A 20605-nucleotide genomic window follows, 5' to 3' on the forward strand; every position below is an offset into this window, starting at 1 on the left:
GATGCTCAGAGAGACATTTGTTTATTAAGCTCCAGAATAAATGCTATGTCTATTTCTGCTAGGCGGCTCTTGTGGACCCAACAGTGGACGGGAGATGCCGATTCAAAGCGGCATATGGAGTCCTTGCCTTACAAAGGAGTGGAGTTGTTTGGAGACGGCCTCTCGGATCTTGTCTCTACGGCTACGGTTGGTAAGTCAAATTTCTTACCTTATGTCCCCCTGCAGCATACAAAAAAGGCACCTCATTATCAAATGCAGTCCTTTCATTCCAATAAAAACAAGAAGGTACGTGGATCATCCTTTGTTGCCAGAGGGAAAGGCAGGGGAAAAAAGCTGCACACAGCTAGTTCCCAAGAGCAGAAGTCCCCCCCTGTGTCTGCAAAGTCCACCGCATGACGCTGGGGCTTTCCGAGGGGAGGCAGATCTGGTGGGGGCTCGTCTTCGGTATTTCAGCCACGTCTGGGTTCACTCGCAGGTGGATCCCTGGCCATTAGAGATTGTTTCTCAGGGATACAGGCTGGAATTCGAAGACTTGCCTCATCGCCGATTTTTCAAATCGGCTCTGCCGACTTCCCCGTCAGAGAGGGAGCTAGTGTTGGCAGCAATCCAAAAATTGTATATTCAACAGGTGATTGTCACAGTTCCTCATCTCCAGCAAGGAGAGGGATATTACTCAACCCTGTTTGTGGTCCCGAAACCGGACGGTTCGGTCAGACCCATTTTAAACCTGAAATCTCTGAACCTGTACTTGAAGAGGTTCAAGTTCAAAATGGAATCACTCGGGGCGGTCATCGCCAGCCTGGAGGGGGGGGATTGGATGGTGTCCCTGGACATAAAGGATGCTTACCTTCATGTTCCAATATTCCCCCCGCATCAGGCGTTCCTGAGATTTGCAGTGCAGGACTGTCACTACCAATTTCAGACGTTGCCGTTTGGGCTTTCCACGGCCCCGAGAATTTTCACCAAGGTAATGGTGGAAATGATGGTGCTCCTGCGCAGGCAGGGGGTCACAATTATCCCATACTTGGACGATCTCCTCATAAAGGCGAGATCTCGGGAGAGGTTGCTGGACAGCGTGTCTCTGTTCATGAAGACGTTGCAGATACACGGCTGGATTCTCAATATACCGGAGTCCCAGCTAGTCCCTACAACGTGTCTGACCTTTTTGGGGCTGATTCTAGACACAGACCAGAAAAAGGTTTTTCCTCCGATCGAAAAGGTTCAGGAACTCATAGCCATGGTCAGGAACCTATTAAAACCAAAAAAGGTTTCAGTGCATCATTGCACGCGGGTCCTGGGGAAGATGGTGGCTTCCTACAAGGCCATCCCTTTCGGCAGGTTCCATGCGAGGACTTTTCAATGGGACCTCTTGGACAAGTGGTCCGGGTCCCATTTACAAATGCATCAAAGGATCACCCTGTCTCCCAGGACCAGGGTATCTCTCCTGTGGTGGCTGAACAGTGCTCACCTACTAGAAGGTCGCAGGTTCGGCATTCAGGACTGGGTCCTGGTGACCACGGACGCAAGCCTCCGAGGCTGGGGAGCAGTGACACTGGGAAGAAATTTCCAAGGTCTCTGGTCAAGCCTAGAGTCTTGTCTCCACATCAACGTCCTGGAGTTGAGGGCCATATACAACGCCCTGCGTCAAGCGGAGGAATTGCTTCGGAGAAAACCGGTTCTGATTCAGTCAGACAATGTCACGGCAGTGGCTCATATAAACCGCCAAGGCGGAACAAGGAGCAGAATGGCCATGGCAGAAGCGACCAGGATGCTACGCTGGGCGGAAGGCCATGTAAGCGCGCTGTCAGCGATGTTCATCCCGGGGTGGACAACTGGGAGGCGGACTTCCTCAGCAGGCACGACCTGCATCCGGGAGAGTGGGGACTTCATCAAGAAGTCTTCGCGCAGATCACGGATCGTTGGGGGCTGCCTCAAATCGACATGATGGCATCCCGTCTCAACAAAAAGCTAAAGCGGTATTGCGCCAGGTCAAGGGACCCTCAGGCAGTAGCGGTAGACGCTCTGGTGACACCTTGGGTGTTCAGATCGGTCTATGTGTTTCCTCCTCTTCCTCTCATACCCAAGGTGTTGAGAATAATACGAAGAAGCAGGGTCAGAACAATACTCATTGTTCCGGATTGGCCACGGAGGACTTGGTATCCGGAGCTGCAAGAGTTGCTCGCAGGGGATCCGTGGCCTCTTCCTCTAAGGCAGGACCTGCTGCGGCAGGGGCCCTGTCTGTTCCAAGACTTACCGCGGCTGCGTTTAACAGCATGGCGGTTGAACGCCGGATCCTAGCAGAAAAAGGGATTCCGGAGGAAGTCATTCCTACCCTGATCAAGGCTAGGAAAGACGTGACGTTAAAACATTATCACCGTATATGGCGGAAATATGTTTCTTGGTGTGAGGCCAGAGCTGCTCCTACGGAGGAGTTCCATTTGGGCCGTCTACTTCCCTTCCTTCAAACAGGAGTGACTTTGGGCCTAAAATTAGGGTCCATAAAGGTCCAGATTTCGGCCTTATCCATTTTCTTTCAAAGAGAATTGGCCTCTATTCCTGAAGTTCAGACCTTTGTGAAGGGAGTGCTGCATATTCAGCCTCCCTTTGTGCCTCCGGTGGCGCATTGGGATCTTAACGTGGTGTTACGTTTCCTCAAGTCACCTTGGTTTGAACCACTCAAAACTGTGGAGTTGAAATACCTCACGTGGAAAGTGGTCATGTTGTTGGCGTTAGCTTCGGCAAGACGTGTTTCCGAATTGGCGGCTTTATCACATAAAAGCCCATACTTGGTTTTTCACGTGGATAGGGCAGAGTTGAGGACTCGCCCTCACTTTCTGCCAAAAGTGGTCTCATCTTTTCATGTGAACCAACCTACTGTCGTGCCTGTGGCTGCATGGGACTTGGAGGATTCCGAGTCCATGGATGTAGTCAGGGCTTTGAAGATTTATGTGACCAGAACGGCTAGAATCAGGAAGACTGAAGCTTTGTTCGTTCTGTATGCGGCCAACAAGGTTGGCGCTCCTGCTTCAAAGCAGACTATTGCTCGCTGGATCTGTAAAACGATTCAGCAGGCGCATTCTACGGCAGGATTGCCGTTACCAAAATCGGTTAAGGCCCACTCCACTAGGAAAGTGGGCTCTTCTTGGGCGGCTGCCCGAGGGGTCTCGGCATTACAGCTTTGCCGAGCAGCTACTTGGTCGGGGACAAACACCTTTGCAAAGTTCTATAAGTTTGATACCCTGGCTGAGGAGGACCTCCTGTTTGCTCAATCGGTGCTGCAGAGTCATCCGCACTCTCCCGCCCGTTTGGGAGCTTTGGTATAATCCCCATGGTCCTTACGGAGTCCCAGCATCCTCAAGGACGTTAGAGAAAATAAGATTTTACTTACCAGTAAATCTATTTCTCGTAGTTCGTAGAGGATGCTGGGCGCCCGTCCCAAGTGCGGACTTCTTCTGCAAGACTTGTATATAGTTATTGCTTACATAGGGGTTATGTTATAGTTTTTCGGTGGAACCGTGGCTATGTTGTTGTTCATACTGTTAACTGGGTAAGTTTATCACAAGTTATACGGTGTGATTGGTGTGGCTGGTATGAATCTCGCCTTTAGATTTACAAAAATCCTTCCTCGTACTGTCCATCTCCTCTGGGCACAGTTTCCCTAACTGAGGTCTGGAGGAGGGGCATAGAGGGAGGAGCCAGTGCACACCCAGAGTCCAAAGCTTTCTTAAAGTGCCCTATCTCCTGCGGAGCCCGTCTATTCCCCATGGTCCTTACGGAGTCCCAGCATCCTCTACGGACTACGAGAAATAGATTTACCGGTAAGTAAAATCTTATTTTTCTCACGCCCTCTGCTTTGTCCCTTCTACGTACACCAGCATACCCTACTACCTCCCCTCATTGTGTACTAAACTGGCAACCAGTTTTGATATAATTATTGACCTTATAATTAGATATATAAGTAATGTCAACATATAAGTCATTTTTTATTTCTAAACTATGTTTCGATTGTAATTATGTAATGCCTGTAGCAATGTCGGATTGTAATTCTTGTAACTCATAACCATCTTTACCATTCCTACTTTTTCTTTTAACTAACTCAAAATAGATTTGTTTTTCATTGTATAATTAATATAGTGGTATTAAATACATGTGTGTGTATTTAGGTGCATGTGTGTTGTTCTTTGATTTCATGTAAACACAATTAAAGCTGCATACACACGGTGCAATGCAGGCTACGGCCGATATTGACTATGCGATCTGGCCGGATGCATATAGTCAACATTGGCCTGCCTGCACAGTCTATATTTTCTTGCGATGCCGATCCCGTGGGACCGCGCATCGGCATCGCAAGATGTATACACATGGTGCGATATGCACTATGTTTTCTACCGATATGGACTATATACTCCATACTGGTAGTTATATCGCACTGTGTGTATGCAGCTTTGGTTGTTTACTACATTTATCTTCTTCTGCATAGAGGGATCTGGATCTGCTATATTGCATACGGGAGTGGTATGGAAGGTAGATAGTAACTAGGTCGACAGTGTCTAGGTTGACCACTATTGGTCGACAGTAACTAGGTTGACAGGGTCTCAAGGTCGACAGGGTCTTTAGGTCGGCAGGGTCTAGGTCGACAGGTCAAAAGGTCGACATGTTTTTTTTATGGGGGGGTTTGTGTCATTTTCTTCGTACAGTGACCGGGAACCCCAATTAGTGCACCGTGTTTGCTCGCCATGCTGCGCTCGGCACAGGTTACCGTTCCCAATTGTAGTCCGTGGGGATCGTTAAGTATAAAAATGATAAAAAAAAGTAAAAAAAATTGTGAAAAAATCATGTCGACCTTTTGATCTGTCGACGTAGACCCTGTCGACCTAGAGACCCTGTCAACCTAGAAACCCTGTCGACCTAGTTACTGTCGACCAATAGTGGTCGACCTAGATAGTGTCGACCTAGTTACTGTCGACCTAGAGACCAGATCCCATTGCATACATTTGTCAACATAATGGTTTACTTCTTTATTGCATGTTTGTTTATTGTACACTGGACCTTATACCAGTGGCGTGCGGTGGAGTGAGGCAAATGAGGCAGAGCCTTTCCTGTCATACTCCAGTATACGCCAAAGTTTTGACTATAAAGTATATGAAAAATACAAAAAATATATACTAAATATCTTCTTTGTATTATTCTAATCCTTTTTATAGTCAAAACTCTGGAGTAAAAAGTCCATGGCAGGTGAGCCAATGCCTCCCCTGCCTTCCTTTTCCACACATCTCTGATCAAAGCTCACCAAATTTCCAGCAGTATACACAACCGATTCAATTGTTTTGTGGGCGCCCACCGGGGCTATTCATTTGTTAACCACGTTGGGCGTACATGTCCTGTATGCATGCCAATTAGTACTGGATTTAGCCGCGGAAAGCAGCTAAACCAGTCTAAAGTACAGGTTAGGGCGCTCAAAAAACCACAGAGTTTATGCTATTTCAGCTCGCACATCAGGAGCCTGTAAGCTGAAATTTGTCTCCCTGGCTGCATGCAAACACAACCTGAGCAACAATTGAATTGTTCCATTGGGCGCCATCTAGTGGCATTCAGGGGAACAAACAACTGAATTGTGTGCACATTTGGCTATGGTACTAGCTAGTGCCTCCTGAGCCATTTACCTTACAGCAAGCCCCTGCCTTATACCAACCAGTATGCTACCATGAGCGATCTAACTAGATTTGGCATGCATGCCAAATCTAGAGTAAGCGATAGCAGCACGTGGGCCGCACGTCGCTATTGCGACGGGCATACACCCGGAGAGATCCGTGCTTCATTTCTAAGCAATCTGGTCAGATTGCTTAGAATTTAAGCACGGATCTCTCCGTATGTATCTCCCTTAAGACTCTCCTTAAGTCTCCAAACTTTCAAGCGTTCCCCGAAAACTTTCCTCTTCAGACAACTTTATAAAATTCCGAACCTGCCCACATAACAGGGCAGTACGGATGGTGTAATGGTTAGCATTACTGCCTCACAGCACTGAGGTCATGGGTTTAATTCCCTCCATGGCTCTAACTGTGTGGAGTTTGTATATTCTCCCCGTACTTGCGTGGGTTTCCTCCCATAATCCAAAAATATACTGAGGTTAATTGGCTCCCATCAAAATGAACCCTAGTGTAAATGTGTCTGTGTGTACATATGATAGGGAATATAGATTGTAAGCTCCACTGGGGCAGGGACTGATGTGAATGGGCAAATATTCTCTGTAAAGCGCTGCGGAATATGTGTGCGCTATATAAATAACTGGTAATAATAATAACCTTCATAAACTTTCCTGTCCATTTACATCCTCACTGTACAGTCCACACATATCATCATTTTTTTTTTTTCTTCACTTTACCTTCCTCCTGACCCCAGGGTTAGTTGCCGTGTGACCATATAATACAGGCCACCAAGAACCTTTGCAATCTGCTGGACCTGTATGCAATAGATAAGACCTATCCTTGTGTATCAATCCTTATTTCCTTATAGCTTGCGAGCAGGGCTTTTCTACCTCTATGTCTGTCTGGTATTACCCAATTTTGTTCTATCACTGTTGTTCCCAATTGTAAGGTCAACGGAATTTGCTGCTCTATATAGGAAACTGTTAATAAATATTGACTAAATAAATAACTACATCAGCAGTGCCGTTTCTAGCGGCAGGCGAGCCGTGCAACCGCACGGGGCGCCCGCCGCGGCACTTTGTGTGTCCGTAATCTCCTCTCCTCCCTCTTCCCGAGCGCTCCTGCTCGGGGGGCGGAGTTTCGCGGAATGACGCGTTTGCGTTGTGACGTCATTCCGCGAAGCCCCGCCCCCCCGAGCAGGAGCGCTCGGGGAGAGGGAGGAGAGATTAGCCTGGAAGGAGGAGGCGGCCGGCGCGAGGGACGTGAGGCGGCGGGACCCGAAGAGCGGAAAGATGTAAGTATTATCTCTATCTTTCTCTCTCTCCCCCTTCCTCCCCCCCCACTTGACACCTGCCTGCCGCCATGTGTAAAATGGGGATACCTGCCTGCCGCACTGTGTAAAATGGGGACACTTGCCTCCTGTAATGTGTAAAATGGGGACTTTTTTTATTTTTATTTTTTTTCCCCTGTGGTGGGCGTGATGATATCAGACGAGGCCACGCCCACTTTAATGAGACCACACCCATTTTAATCAGGCCACACACCCTTGTCACTTTAATGAGACCACACCCATTTTAATCAGGCCACACACCCTTGTCGGGAGCGGCGCGCGCATGCTTTTTCTTTTTATAGCTATATGGGGGGGGGGCACACAATTTTTTTTATAGCAATGGGGGGGGGGGGGGCCCATTTTGAAATCTCGCACTGGGAGCCAAATTGTCTAGAAACGGCCCTGTACATCAGCCACAGAACCTTTATCATTTCAAAGCGTCAGTATTTCAAGGAAAGAGTTACAACCTTGGTAAATTTCTGCACCTTTACCTTTATATTTGTTTACATGTGGGGAATACATTGTGAGCAGTTAACTGTCCTATTAATTACCAAACCCTAAGGTGTTTGGTGCTTGTTCCAGAAGAGGTCATTTTCATCTTAAACTTCCTTTCATGATAAACCACTTATAAACTCTTCTAAAAATGCCATGTTTTATTTTTTTATAGCAGGAAATTATAGTAAAATGTCAATTCCAACTCAATGTGCGTCTTTATGAGCATGTTCAAGGTAAAGGGCCCTACTCACTGGCCGACCCGCCGCCGAGCTGCCCAACGGCGGATACGGCCGACGAGCGACCCGGCGGCGGGGGGGCAGTGACGGGGGGAGTGAAGTTTCTTCACTCCCCCCGTCACGCGGCTGCATTGAAGTGCAGGCAAATATGGACGAGATCGTCCATATTGGCCTGCATGCACAGCCGACGGGAGACCAGCGATGAACGAGCGCGGGGCCGCGCATCGTTCATCGCAGGAGTCTCCACACTGAAAGATATGAACGAGTTCTCGTTCATTTATGAACGAGGTCGTTCATATCTTTCAAAAAATCGGCCAGTGTGTAGGGCCCTTATCAGTTCATAGGCCACAGATTCCAAAATATGTATCATAAACATGTGCATGTTAAGTTGAAAATACACGGTAAAAAGTATTCCTGCTTTCCACAGTCTTACTGCCATCATTACTTCCTTGAAGTCTATTGAGCAAGTTGTTAATACTGGGAATGGTGTCACAAGATTGTGAAAGTCTACCTAATTGCAGGTCCAGAGATGCAGAAAGGGGGGGGGGGGAGAAGGTGATAAATGTCACTGATGACGTACTAGGTAAGACAGCTATTATATTAATTAGAAGGAAAACGACATCTGAAATGTTCCATTTTAACAATAAACTCCATCCATAGAATTCCTTCAGTACAAATGCAGCATTATAACTTTTAACATTAGGCTTTGCCACTATGTTTAAAGTTACAGGGGAGTATCCAATTACCCGCGGCCAATGACCGCAGGTAATTGTATTGCCGGGGGCTATCCTATTAACCCCGATGTGGCGCGCTCCTCCCCCTGATACCAGCACTTCTCGGGGATTATGCTTCGGGTGCCTCAGGCACCTGAAGCATAATCCACGCTAAGCGGGCTGCCGGAGCCGCGATAACACATGGGATTGGGGACTTAACCTCGATCCTGTGTGTTATCGCACGATCACGGGTACGTTTTTGGCCGATGAAAACAGGCTGTGATAGGATACCGTGATAATGACCATCGGTCATTAATCACGATATCAACTCATTTTTATCAGTCAAAAATGGATCGGGGCTAATTGGATTCCCCCCATAGTGCCAACACGGTTACAGTTCCAATGCATAGACTAATATTAGTACTATGTCAGCATGCTGTGTTCAACATTATGTTGCCAACAATGTCATTGATATCATACCAATCACCCAAAAAGTTGCACCTAAAAGTACCTGCATGAATTGTAGAAATAATATAAAAAATAATATAGTGGGGTCAAAAACAGGTCCTGCAGTGGAAGAGGCACTAGAATGAACTAGATGACTACACATAACATACAAGCTATATGGACAGCACATTAAGTATTTTCACAATACCTTACATAAAGCACACATAGTTAATATTCCACTATGTACTGAGCCTTAGAGAGAGATAGAGTGACAGAGATAAAGTCCCAGCCAATCAGCTTCTATTTTCAAATACCAGTGACGTACGGTGAGGTGAGGTAAAGCCTTTCCTGTCATACTGACGTATACGCCAGAGTTTGACTATATAAAGTATATGAAAAATACAAAGAATATATTATAGATATCTGCTTTGTTTTATTCTTATCATTTTTATAGTGAAAACTCTGGAGTAGAAAGTCTCTGACAGGTGTGGCAGTGCCTCACCTGCCTATCTTTCACACACATCTCTGATCAAAGCTTACCAAATTTCCAGCACTATATACTGCTGAACCTGTGTATAATGCCCACATGTACACTTTGACTCATATATTGACCCCCATTTATCAACGAGTTTCCCTGCAGGAAACTCATTTTCCATAATAATTAGGCTTGTTTCTATTTAGTATGCCTGACAGCGCTGTTATTAAGCAGCACTATCAGCTTAGCGTCCACCCCTTAATGATGCATGCAAATGTCTATTTATCAACAAGCGCTATTTCTATAATAGCGCTCATTTACCTTATTCCAATTCGTCGCCTTTTTCTTGCTGTTAAAACAACGCTGTTGCGGTGTTTGTCCTGCGCTGCCTCCCGGCTCCAGGAAGTAAGCCCAGCATGCTTTGCGGCTGCCAGGTTTCTATGGAAATGAGGGGCGGAGAAGAGGTAGCACAGCATCGCCCTGCTCGGCTTGCAGTCCCGAGATGGCCGCAGTATCAGGAAATCACTACTGAGCATGTGCCGGGAATTAGCGCATGTGCGGTAGATACAGACTCTAGGGGTCTATTCATGTAAGAATGCGATGTTTATGTTTAACTTATCACTAAACATCGCATTCTTATTTCAGGGGTTTTTTCAGATGTTTAACGCAATTCATTAATACTTACCTGTTCCCTGATGCAATGCGGTATCCGGCTGTTCCGCGATCCCGGCTTCCCCAGTCTTCTCTCTTCATACCGCGGCTGGGATCTTCTGCACATGCGCAGTGTCCCCCTCCTGCCTCCAGGTGTAATCTGCGCATGTGCCGGGGAAACGAGACCTCCAGCGGCGGGCAAGGGCAGCAAGGAGGAGGTGACCCGGCATATGCAAATGCATATGCACTGGGCTCCTCTGATTGGCTCTTGTCACGGAAGGGGGCGGGGAGAAGGCAGGAGACGGACGTCTTCATTGCTCTTCTCCTGTACAAGCCTCCCCATCGCCTGTCTGAGATGGCGATGAGGTTTTGCGAAGGGTAACGGAAAGCTGGGCTTTCCGTTCCTACATGAATTGCAGTCACCATACAAACGTATGGTGATGCGATTCAGCCACAGAGCAGGGGTGCCGCTGGGGAAGTCAGGGACTTCTCCACGGTAACCCGCTCTGTGAATTGCGGTAAGCAGAGAAAAGCCCTGTTTACCGCAAAACAGTTCTTTTCTCTGCTGCATGAATAGACCCCCTAGTGAAAAAGATCATTCATCATTCTGCAGTGTAAACAGCAGCGCTGGCAGGGCAAATATCACTACCGCTCACCGTGGGATAGGCTCATCTTATATAGATATACCACGGTGAGTGGAAACGTTATTTAGCACTCCACTGAAAGCTGTTTGATAGATGGGGGTGGGGGGCCTTTGTGTGTAAATCTGGCTCTGGTACTAAAGTAAATGGCAATCAGCCATCTATGATCTGTGCGCACCTGAAACACTTGAGTTGCTCTGTCAGGCACCATCTAGTGGCCACCGCCGCGCAAAACACTTGAATTCCCCCTATAGAGGTAAGGAGGAGGGTTAGCCTTTATTATATAGGATACTAACCTTTTCTACCCTTAAACCGCTAGGTCGCAAGCATGAAACATAATCAACATGGGTACCTGTAGAGGTGCAATGTAATTCATCCTTTACCAGGACTTCATCAAGAACTTGAGGACGTCCTAATAAAGGCGAAACGCTTTGGAAATATCTGATTGTTAGATTATGGATTGCACTTTGTAATTAATGTGATTGTTATATTATGGATTGCACTTTGTAATTAATGTGACTCCGGACTTGCAATTACAGTGTTTGGTGTTCCTTGCAGTCACACCCGCACAATGCATATAGTTTACAACCAGCATATTATTAATAAGCTTTATTTTATCAGCATGCTTGTTACTTACCACCTTTACCACACTCATACTACTTGCAGACAGCAGAACAGACCCGGACCTCTTGGAACTAGCATATGGGTGGTCATTCAGAGTTGTTCGCTCGCTAGCAGTTTTTAGCAGCCGTGCAAACGCTATGCCGCCTCCCACTGGGAGTGTATCTTAGCTTAGCAGAAGTGCGAACGAAAGGATCGCAGAACGGCTACAAAAAAAAAAAATTGTGCCGTTTCAGAGTAGCTCCAGACCTAGTCAGCGCTTGCGATCACTACAGACTGTTCAGTTCCGGATTTGACGTCACAAACACGCCCTGTGTTCTCCCTGCCAAGCCTGCGTTTTTCCTGGCATGCCTGTATTTTTTCGAACACTCCCTGAAAACGGTCAGTTGACACCCAGAAACGCCCCCTTCCTGTCAATCACTCTGCGGCCAGCAGTGCAACAGAAAAGCTTCGCTAGACCTTGTGTGAAACTGCATCGGCCGTTGTGAAATTACGTTGCGCGTGCGCATTGCGCCGGATACGCATGCACAGAAGTGCCTTTTTTGCATCATCGATGCGCAGCGAACATTTTCAGCTAGCGATCAACTCGGAATGACCCCCATGGTACGGAGCAATCCAGGTATTTTGCCCTTTCGGAACCCATGTCCCTGTGTGTAATCTTTGTTACATCCAGGAGGCATAAGTGTACACTGCAAAGCGATTTTGGGCACCAATATACGCTCAGATTGCAATGCGAATGCTATTATTGATAAATGGGCCCCTTTGGTTGACACATACTCCAGTTAGGTTAGGGGGCATGTACGAGTGCTACAACATGTGACACACACACATTCAAGCATATGTACATAGTTCTAGATTACCAGGTTAGGGAACATGTATGAGTGTAGAAAGTGTGACACACACACATTCAAGCATATGTACATAGTTCTAGATTACCAGGTTAGGGAACATGTATGAGTGTAGAAAGTGTGACACACACATGCATGCATTTGTACGTTGTACGTAGTTCTATACTACAAGGTTATGGGGCATGTATTAGTGCTACAAAGTGTGACACTCTCATGTAAGCAGATGTACATAGTTCTATACTTCCCACTCCCTCGTAAACCTCTAACACCCATATATCTCCTAATAACCTGGAATATGACTTAATAACCCAGAGTGCTCAAAAATTGTTTCTTTACACTTTTACTGAGAAAGATATACTGGGCACATGTTTATAGCGACACATACACTGGGCACATGTTTACAGCGACAGATATACTGGGCACAAGTTTACAGCGAAACATACACTGAGCACATGTTTACAGCAACAGATACGATGAGCACACTTTTACAGCGTCAGATACACTGTGCACACACTTACTGGGAAATATGCAGTCGCCACTCATTTAAAGGGACAGATACACTGAGCACACATTTACAGCGACAGATACACTGGGCACACTTTTACAGGGAAATATACACTGAGCACACGTTTAAAGGGACAGGTACACTGAGCACACATTTACAGCGAGAGATACACTGGGCACACTTTTACAGGGAAATATACACTGAGCACACGTTTAAAGGGACAGGTACACTGAGCACACATTTACAGCGAGAGATACACTGGGCACACTTTTACAGGGAAATATACACTGAGCACACGTTTAAAGGGACAGGTACACTGAGCACACATTTAACGGGAAATATACACTGAGCACACGTTTAAAGGGAAATATACACTGAGCACACATTTAAAGGGACAGATAAACTGAGCACACATTTATAGCGACAGATACACTGAGAACACATTTACAGGGAAATATACAGTGGGCAAAAATATACAGCGACAGATACACTGGGCACACAATTTCAGTCTTCTGATCAGACTCAGGGATATAATGAAGGGTAAATGAGTACGGATTTGATGATGTGGAAATTAATAAATGATGGTGCTGGTTATATAGGGGTTAATGATGTTTTAATGTTTGCTATGACTAGGCTGAAGAAGTTTTGCTTTTGAGGAAGGGGTTGATATTGTGTGATGGTCACAGAAATGTTCTTTGTATTATATGGGGATTACCAGTCTGCTTTCTGTACTGTACTGTATGTTGGTCGTCACTAGTCTCTCTGTACTGCAGGAGGGTAACTAATCTGCTCTTTGTATTACACAGTGATCAGAATTTTTACAAATTAAAGAAAATAATTTAAAAATAGTTGTTTTGCATTTTGATAAATTCATCTCCTTGTGCTATCCGTAAAGCACTGTTTAACAATAATCTCAAGAGCCAGCAATATGTTCTTGGGTCCAATGCTATAATTTGCCAGCTAGCCCCTGACCCTTTGATAGATAGGGAGAAGCCCTATCTGGGGACAAAAACACAAATTTACACCAAAAAAAGGGTTTTCTCCTTTGTATAAATAAACCTACTAATGTTAGTATTTGGGAAGTTAAATGAATTATGGGTTTAATCATTTTTTGGGACAGCTATTACCTGCTCTTAACCAAGCACTAGGCTGTAGCACAAACCCTATTTAACTTCTAACGGAAGTGCCACCCACACACGTCTTTGTAACCAACACCTAAGATACTGTATTCCTCCATACGTCAATGGCTAATAGGCAATAAGTGCTGCAATATGCTTTTTGTTTTGTATACTAGTCAGCAACCACCACGAATGTGGAGTCTGTACAGTAGACCAGTGGTTCCCAACCGTGGCCCTCAAGTAGCCACAACAGTTCATGTTTTCCAGGTCTCCTCACAGGATTGCAAGTGAAATAATTAGCTTCACCTGTGGGTCTTTTATAATGTGTCAGTGAGAAATGAATACACCTGTTTAACTGCTTGGGGTATCCTTAGGTCGACAGTCATTAGGTCGACCACTATTGGTCAACATGCATTACGTCGACATGGTCTATAGGTCGACATGGTCACTAGGTCGACATGGAAAAAGGTCGATATGAGTTTTTCACATTTTTACTTTTTTTTTAGCTTTTTCATACTTTAGGATCCACGTGGACTACAATTGGGAACGGTAACTTGTGCCGAGCGCAGCGGTAGCAAAAGAACACACCTAGCCCGAAGTATGGCGAGGGGACACGGTGCACTAATTGAGGATCCCGGTCACTTTACTAAGAAAACGACACCAAAACAACTCATGTCGATCTTTTTCCATGTCAACCTTGTTTATGTCGCCCTAGTGACCATGTCGACCTATTTCAGGTGTCGACCTAGTCACTGTCGACCAACAGTGGTCGACTTAGTCACTGTCGACCTAGTTACTGTCTATGCTATGATCCACACCCCTGCTTGGTGACCTGAAAAACACAAACTGTTGGGGATACCTGAGGACCAAGGTTGGGAACCACTGCTGTTGACTAGTAATCAGGATATGGCATCTAAACTGTATGTAGACAGTAAAACTGGTAAAGGACAGTCAAAGTGCACAAACCGCAGGCCTTTTTCTTGTATCGGGTTGTTCTAAGATTATTATTTTTTTTAACCTGCAGTTTGTACAAATGCACCACATTAGACTCCTCGCCAAGTAACACTGCTTCACTTCCATGACATGCCTTTAAACCCCATAAGTACATGTAGATCTACACTTGTTCTTTTGACAAAAGGCAGAGAAGTGACTTCTTTACCACAAATACACAAACAAACACACCTAGGCCAATAGAGTCCAAAGCTACTTAATCTACCAGTAATGTCTTTGGTCAGGAACAGTCAGAATAAAGCTACTTGAATGCAGGGAGTACAAATTCCACTCAGATAGTAGTCTGAATTAGAATTAAAACCCAACCTCTAGTATTGTGAGGTAGTTATTTTAACTACAGTGCCAGCGTTATGCAACAACGCAATATTTACATATGACAAAGAAAACAGTTTGCTTATTTTCTTCAATAACTTCTTTATATGTTGCCACTAAACCCTAACCACCTCCCAGGAAAACTTCTGCACTGGCAGCTTACTCAGCATAGTATGCGTCATATGCCGTGTTTTATATATTAAATTGATCTATATTGTCTAAAAAATATTTCATAAAACTTATGGGAGACCATCTTTCAAACTGTATGTTTCTTTATTTTCCATTTGTTAATTTAAATGTTTCAAAGCATGAAGGGGTTCAGGTTAATCTAGTTGCTGATTATGCTGGGAACTGGACACGCAAGTCTTCTGCATGTGCATGTTGCTATCATCAGTGGGCCACTGAGTGTAGAAGATAAGAGCTGACCTCTCCATACACAGCAGTGACTCATTCGGCAACATTGGTCGCTATCAATTGACACAACTGTATCCAGGTTACAATATTGACAGTAGAGCTCTATTTATAAAAAGATATATACATGGCTTTTCTTCAGCATTTTAGCTGGAAACTATTCAGTTTCTACACACATAGTAAAGCTATAAATCTGGAGAAATCATAGACTTCTCCACCTTTTCTTTTCAGCTGTCAGATTCCTGCATACTCCATGGATTCAACGGGTGCTGCGTAGGTCCTGAATTTACAGATATGAGGGAAACTTTGCTTCTCCTATGCTATTTTAAGGGCCCTATACATGGGAGAGATGTGTGCTGAGCGAACCGCTCAGCAAACATCTCTCCCGCCGCTCAGCACAGCGTGATGTGTGCTGAGCGATGCGGGGGAGGACGGGGGGGGGGGGGCGCTCATTTCACCCAGCGGGTGAAATGAGCGATGTGCTAGATTGGCCTGCATGCAGGCTCAATCTAGCACCGGCGATAGCGATGTGCGGGGCCACGCATCACTATCGCTGAGGGGGGTACACACGAGTGATCTGTGCTTAAGATCTAAGCAATCTAGTCAGATTGCTTAGATTTTAAGCATGGATCTCTCCCTGAGTACCCCCCTTTAGTTTAAACCTTAATGCCATCTGTGTCTAGTCACACTAGAGATAAGTTGGGAAGAGGCAGTTCTGTTACTGCATTCTCCCACAATGCAGTGTTTCAAGGCTCCAACAGAACCCTAAAGGTGGGTACACACTAGGCGATGTGATCTATGAGTGGCGTTGCCTAGTGTTTCTCCTCCTGGGCCGGGGCGGTCGGCGGCTGGGCATACACACTGAGCGATATGACATTCATATCACTCGGTGACGTCACTCAGCTGCCGAGCCGTGCAGGCAGCTCTTGGACGACAGTTCAAACTGAGCTGCCTGCACGCCGACAGCGAGGGTCATTAGCAACCCACGGAGCCGCGCATCGCTGGTTGGTGGCAGCATACACACTTGCCGAGAAAGTGAGCAACATCGCTCAGGAAGGGTGAAAATGAGCGACGTTACTCATTTTCTCGGCAAGTGTGTATGCACCTTTATACCCCTTTCACATCGCAAAAATAACCCGGTATCAACCCGGCATATTGACGGGTCGACACGGGTCACTGTGCAATGTGAAAGGGCCCATGGAGAATAACACTCTGTTTGGCGGAGGATATTTTCATGTTTTAGGGAATAGATCCCCGATAGGTACGTTGGGAAACCCACATGGACAGTTGTAGCAATAACCGCTCTCCCTGCATGTTACATCCCCGGGATCTTGAAGGAGTTTTTCACGTTTGTGAAAAACTCTTCTGGGGCAATCTGGTACTGCGCATGCGCACAGTGTCAGTTTCCGGAATCGGAGCCAGACCGAAGCTAAGGGAGAGGGATTCCAAGATCTCTCTACTGCTACCATGCCTCCATAGACTTAAAGGAGTTTACACCATCTGAAGATGGTGTAATGTAATGTGGCCAAACTCTGAAAAGCTTCACTTTCCAGGGTTTAGTACATACTGTAGGGGCCAGATCGTAGTCCCCATTCATTATAAAGGGGATTGCAATCTGTAGTATTAATTAGCATTCTGCAGGAGTTTTCTGTGAAATGCACCTTTATACACTTGAGAATTAAATCAGAAATATATACATACAAATGGAATCATTAGTACTGTCTATTTCCCTTTATTGTTATAAGGCACAATGATCCCTATGCTACATTCATATCCAAATAACATTTCTTGTGGCCACTTATAGAGAACCACTTGTGAGTAAAAGATAATGCAGTGCATGACCAAGTCCTGAAAAGTGCCAGCGGGGTATATTCATTTATGGTAGAAAATGAAACAGAATTGATACTTTTCATTAAGGGATGTATCCTATTAGCAGTACTAATTTTTCGGTGGTATAAAAACAGAGTAATATCGCCATTTAGCCCGATGGAGCTATCCAATTATAGCTGTTTTCGACAGAAAACACATTGGCTCCAGGATAATTCTCATTTATAGGCGGATGGAAGTCATTTTTATAACACGCTTCTCAGGCGGAGCAGTACACGCCACCTTCCACACCGCGCTCATAGGTGCTGCTCTCACAATCTCCAGAAATACTTTATCAAGGGTACAGTAGGCAAGTGGCAGAGAATCAGTGACAATGAATGAATTCCAAGTACATCTTATTGTATACAAGTGTCAACACAAAGTTAATGTATTTCCGCCACATGCCGCCGCCAGTAAGGCTTGGAGGAAAACGAGAAGACAGGTGGCACAGAAGCAGCAGCGGGGGCCCCGGGGGCCTTGCCCCTGACATACATGACACTGGTGTGTGTCACATGCGGCGTCCCCTCCGCTGCGGAACCTCCAACTCCCAACCAAAGTCTCCGCACCGCCTCCGGCCAGTGCCCGGTACAGCCAGAGACACCGCCAGCCCCGCAAGCAGCTATCACTGTGCTGTAAGCCCGGGCACCGGGTAACGCTGCAGGCAGGCAGGCAGCAACTGGTACACACACGGCTCCCTGTGATCTCGGAGAACACACATACTCGTATACTTGTGAGGATGATTGCCGATATCAGTGTCACTGTGCCACCCTACCCGTCCCGCCGCAGTGTCACTGTGCCCCCGTACCCGCCGCAGTAAGGAGACGCAGTGGGTAGAAGTAATGTAGCTTAAGCCGAAGCCAAAGAGCTGGAACAGAGATGGATGAAACATCAGGGGACGTGCGAGCACTCACCATTGCTGCATCCTGCCGGGGACGGGACTGAGAAGAGGCGAGCAGGAGAGGAGCCTTCAGCGTGTGACAGCCTGAGAGACAGTGAGTGAGAAGTAGCGCTGATGCAGGGTGAGACTGCTGGGAGGAGGAGCGAGAGAGGGCTGTCCGGCTGCAGTGTACATTCCTATATTTAGCAAGTAGCGGGGTGAGGTCCTAGGTAACCCCTCTCTCTCAGGACTCTCAGCTGTTTCACCTACTTAGGTGTCTGTGGAGTGAAACAACCTCCCTGATTTTCGGACTATTGTCATGCTGAAATTACAGGTGTCCGAGTTTAATCTTTCTATGACAACCGCTTCTACCTGGTGCCATGTCCTGTACTAGGAGCTTAGGAAGAGATTTTATCCCATTCGCAGACAATTATCTAACCAGTATACTAGAGGTTCTTTTTACTATTGGTTTCAATTAAGGGTTTAAATATAATTTCTACAGTGACTACCTGTCTCATGTTAACAATCTGCAAGAAATAATTATACACACACATATATTAATATAAATCAGAATGGATACACAGGCAGACAGACATATAAATAGATAATCGAATAAATATAAATAAAAATAGATAAATGTCTGATTGCAGTGATTGCACTTGTGTTTTTTTTTAAAGGAATTGTATAATTGTTAGTAACAACAATAACTCAAAACCACATTTCTGCTACATGAGGTGAATAATGCACTAAGGGGTCTATTCATGCAGCAGTGAAAAGCCCCTTTTTGCGTTAAACAGGGCTTTTCTCTGCCTACTGCAATTCACAGAGCAGGTTACCGTGGAGAAGTCTCTGACTTCTCCAGCGGTACCCCTGCTCTCTGCCTGAATCGCATCACCATACCTTTGATGGAGTTCAGGTTCGCCATCTCAGGACGGCGTAACCTGAACTGTAGTGCGGAGACGTCAGGGAAGCTCAATGCTTCCCTGATTGCTGCTCTGCACCTCGCGCTGGCTCCGCCCCCCGACCTCCTAGCAACCACTGCAGCCTGCCGGGAGGTCAACACCCTGCGCATGCGCAAAGGGACCCGCCGCTGGACCCCGCGCATCGCTGGGAAGGACCGCTGGAGATGACCTCACCGCAGGAGCCCCAGACACCGCAGCGCATCGACGGAAGGGTGAGTATACATGAATTGCTACTTATTACAGCTATACATCGCATCGAAGCGATGCGATGTATAGTGATAAGTAGCAATTATGTTTTCGTTTTCTGTATGAATAGACCCCTAAGAGTCTTTGGGGTCTATTCATGAAGCAGTGAAAAGTGTGGGGAAGTAAGTCAGTGGAGAAGTTGCCCATGACAACCCATCATCATTGAAGTAACAGTTATAATTTGCATACTATACAATTGTACTGAGCTGCTGATTGGTTGCCATGGGCAACTTCTCCACAGGCTCACTTCTCCAGCCTTTTCAGTGCTTCATGGTGTAAGGGACTTGAGGCCAGGTGAGTGCTTAGGTGTGAGGGGGATTGTAATAATAAAAGTATCCTTACAATACCAAGGGCAAGGTATAGGTAGCAGCAGTTGACCAATAAACAGTGTATACAGATGGAGCTGTACTTATCTAGTGCGGCTCCATCGCATAAGAGCGATCCTGGCGTGCCTAGCGATCCGTCCGTATAGTCACACCGGGAGCGAACAGAGACGCTCCCATTCTACTGAATGGGACACGTGCGCTTCACGCCCTCACGGACACGTGCGCGCCCCAGACGCGGCTGTAGGCACTCCCGGGCGCGCGCGCCCAGGCACAGATGGAGTCACGATTAGTGTGGCTCCATCTGTATTTCTTTGTCGCCTCTTATTTAAATGAATCCTCAGGATTAATTATTTAATGTAATCTATTGTGATAATATATTACAATAAATTATTCATCCAGTGTCTTCATTTAAATAATATGATGGTAAACAAAAAGACATTAATGTTTATTGGTCACCTGTTACATTGTATAGTATACAGTTATGGTATATGTGCATATACAGCACATACTTATACATGCATACATAGTTGTATCTTCATATACAGTATACTGTTACATGTGCATATACCATATAGAGTTATGTGTGTATATACAGTATACCGATATATGTGTATATATACAGTATATTATGCAGTTATGCAGTATTTGTATATACAGTTTTATGTGCATATACAGTATACAGTTATATGTGCATATACAGTATGTAGTGATATGCACATATATACAGTATACAGCTATAAATGATTACCAGTGCAGCAACTGCTATAAGACCGGGCAGAGAAGCTAGGGGGACATGTTGGCTGGGGATACATTTGGCATGACCGATGCCGGAAACCCGACTCAGGATACCAGCGCCAGTACAATGACAG

The 20605-nt window shown here is 45.9% G+C and overlaps 1 protein-coding gene across 1 annotated transcript in view; it reads right to left on the reverse strand.

Annotated features, from left to right (window-relative positions):
- The window catches only part of B3GNT7 (UDP-GlcNAc:betaGal beta-1,3-N-acetylglucosaminyltransferase 7), a 43026-nt gene extending 24556 nt beyond the window's left edge, over nucleotides 1-18470 (reverse strand). Inside the window, exon 1 of the mRNA XM_063916554.1 lies at nucleotides 18237-18470. Within this exon, the coding sequence (XP_063772624.1) occupies nucleotides 18237-18247 (11 nt within the window). The 5' untranslated portion in view covers nucleotides 18248-18470. The remainder of the gene's footprint in view (nucleotides 1-18236) is intronic.
- Between the last annotated feature and the right edge of the window lie 2135 nt (nucleotides 18471-20605).

Source organism: Pseudophryne corroboree, chromosome 4, assembly GCF_028390025.1.
Source record: "Pseudophryne corroboree isolate aPseCor3 chromosome 4, aPseCor3.hap2, whole genome shotgun sequence".
Lineage (NCBI taxonomy): Eukaryota > Metazoa > Chordata > Amphibia > Anura > Myobatrachidae > Pseudophryne > Pseudophryne corroboree.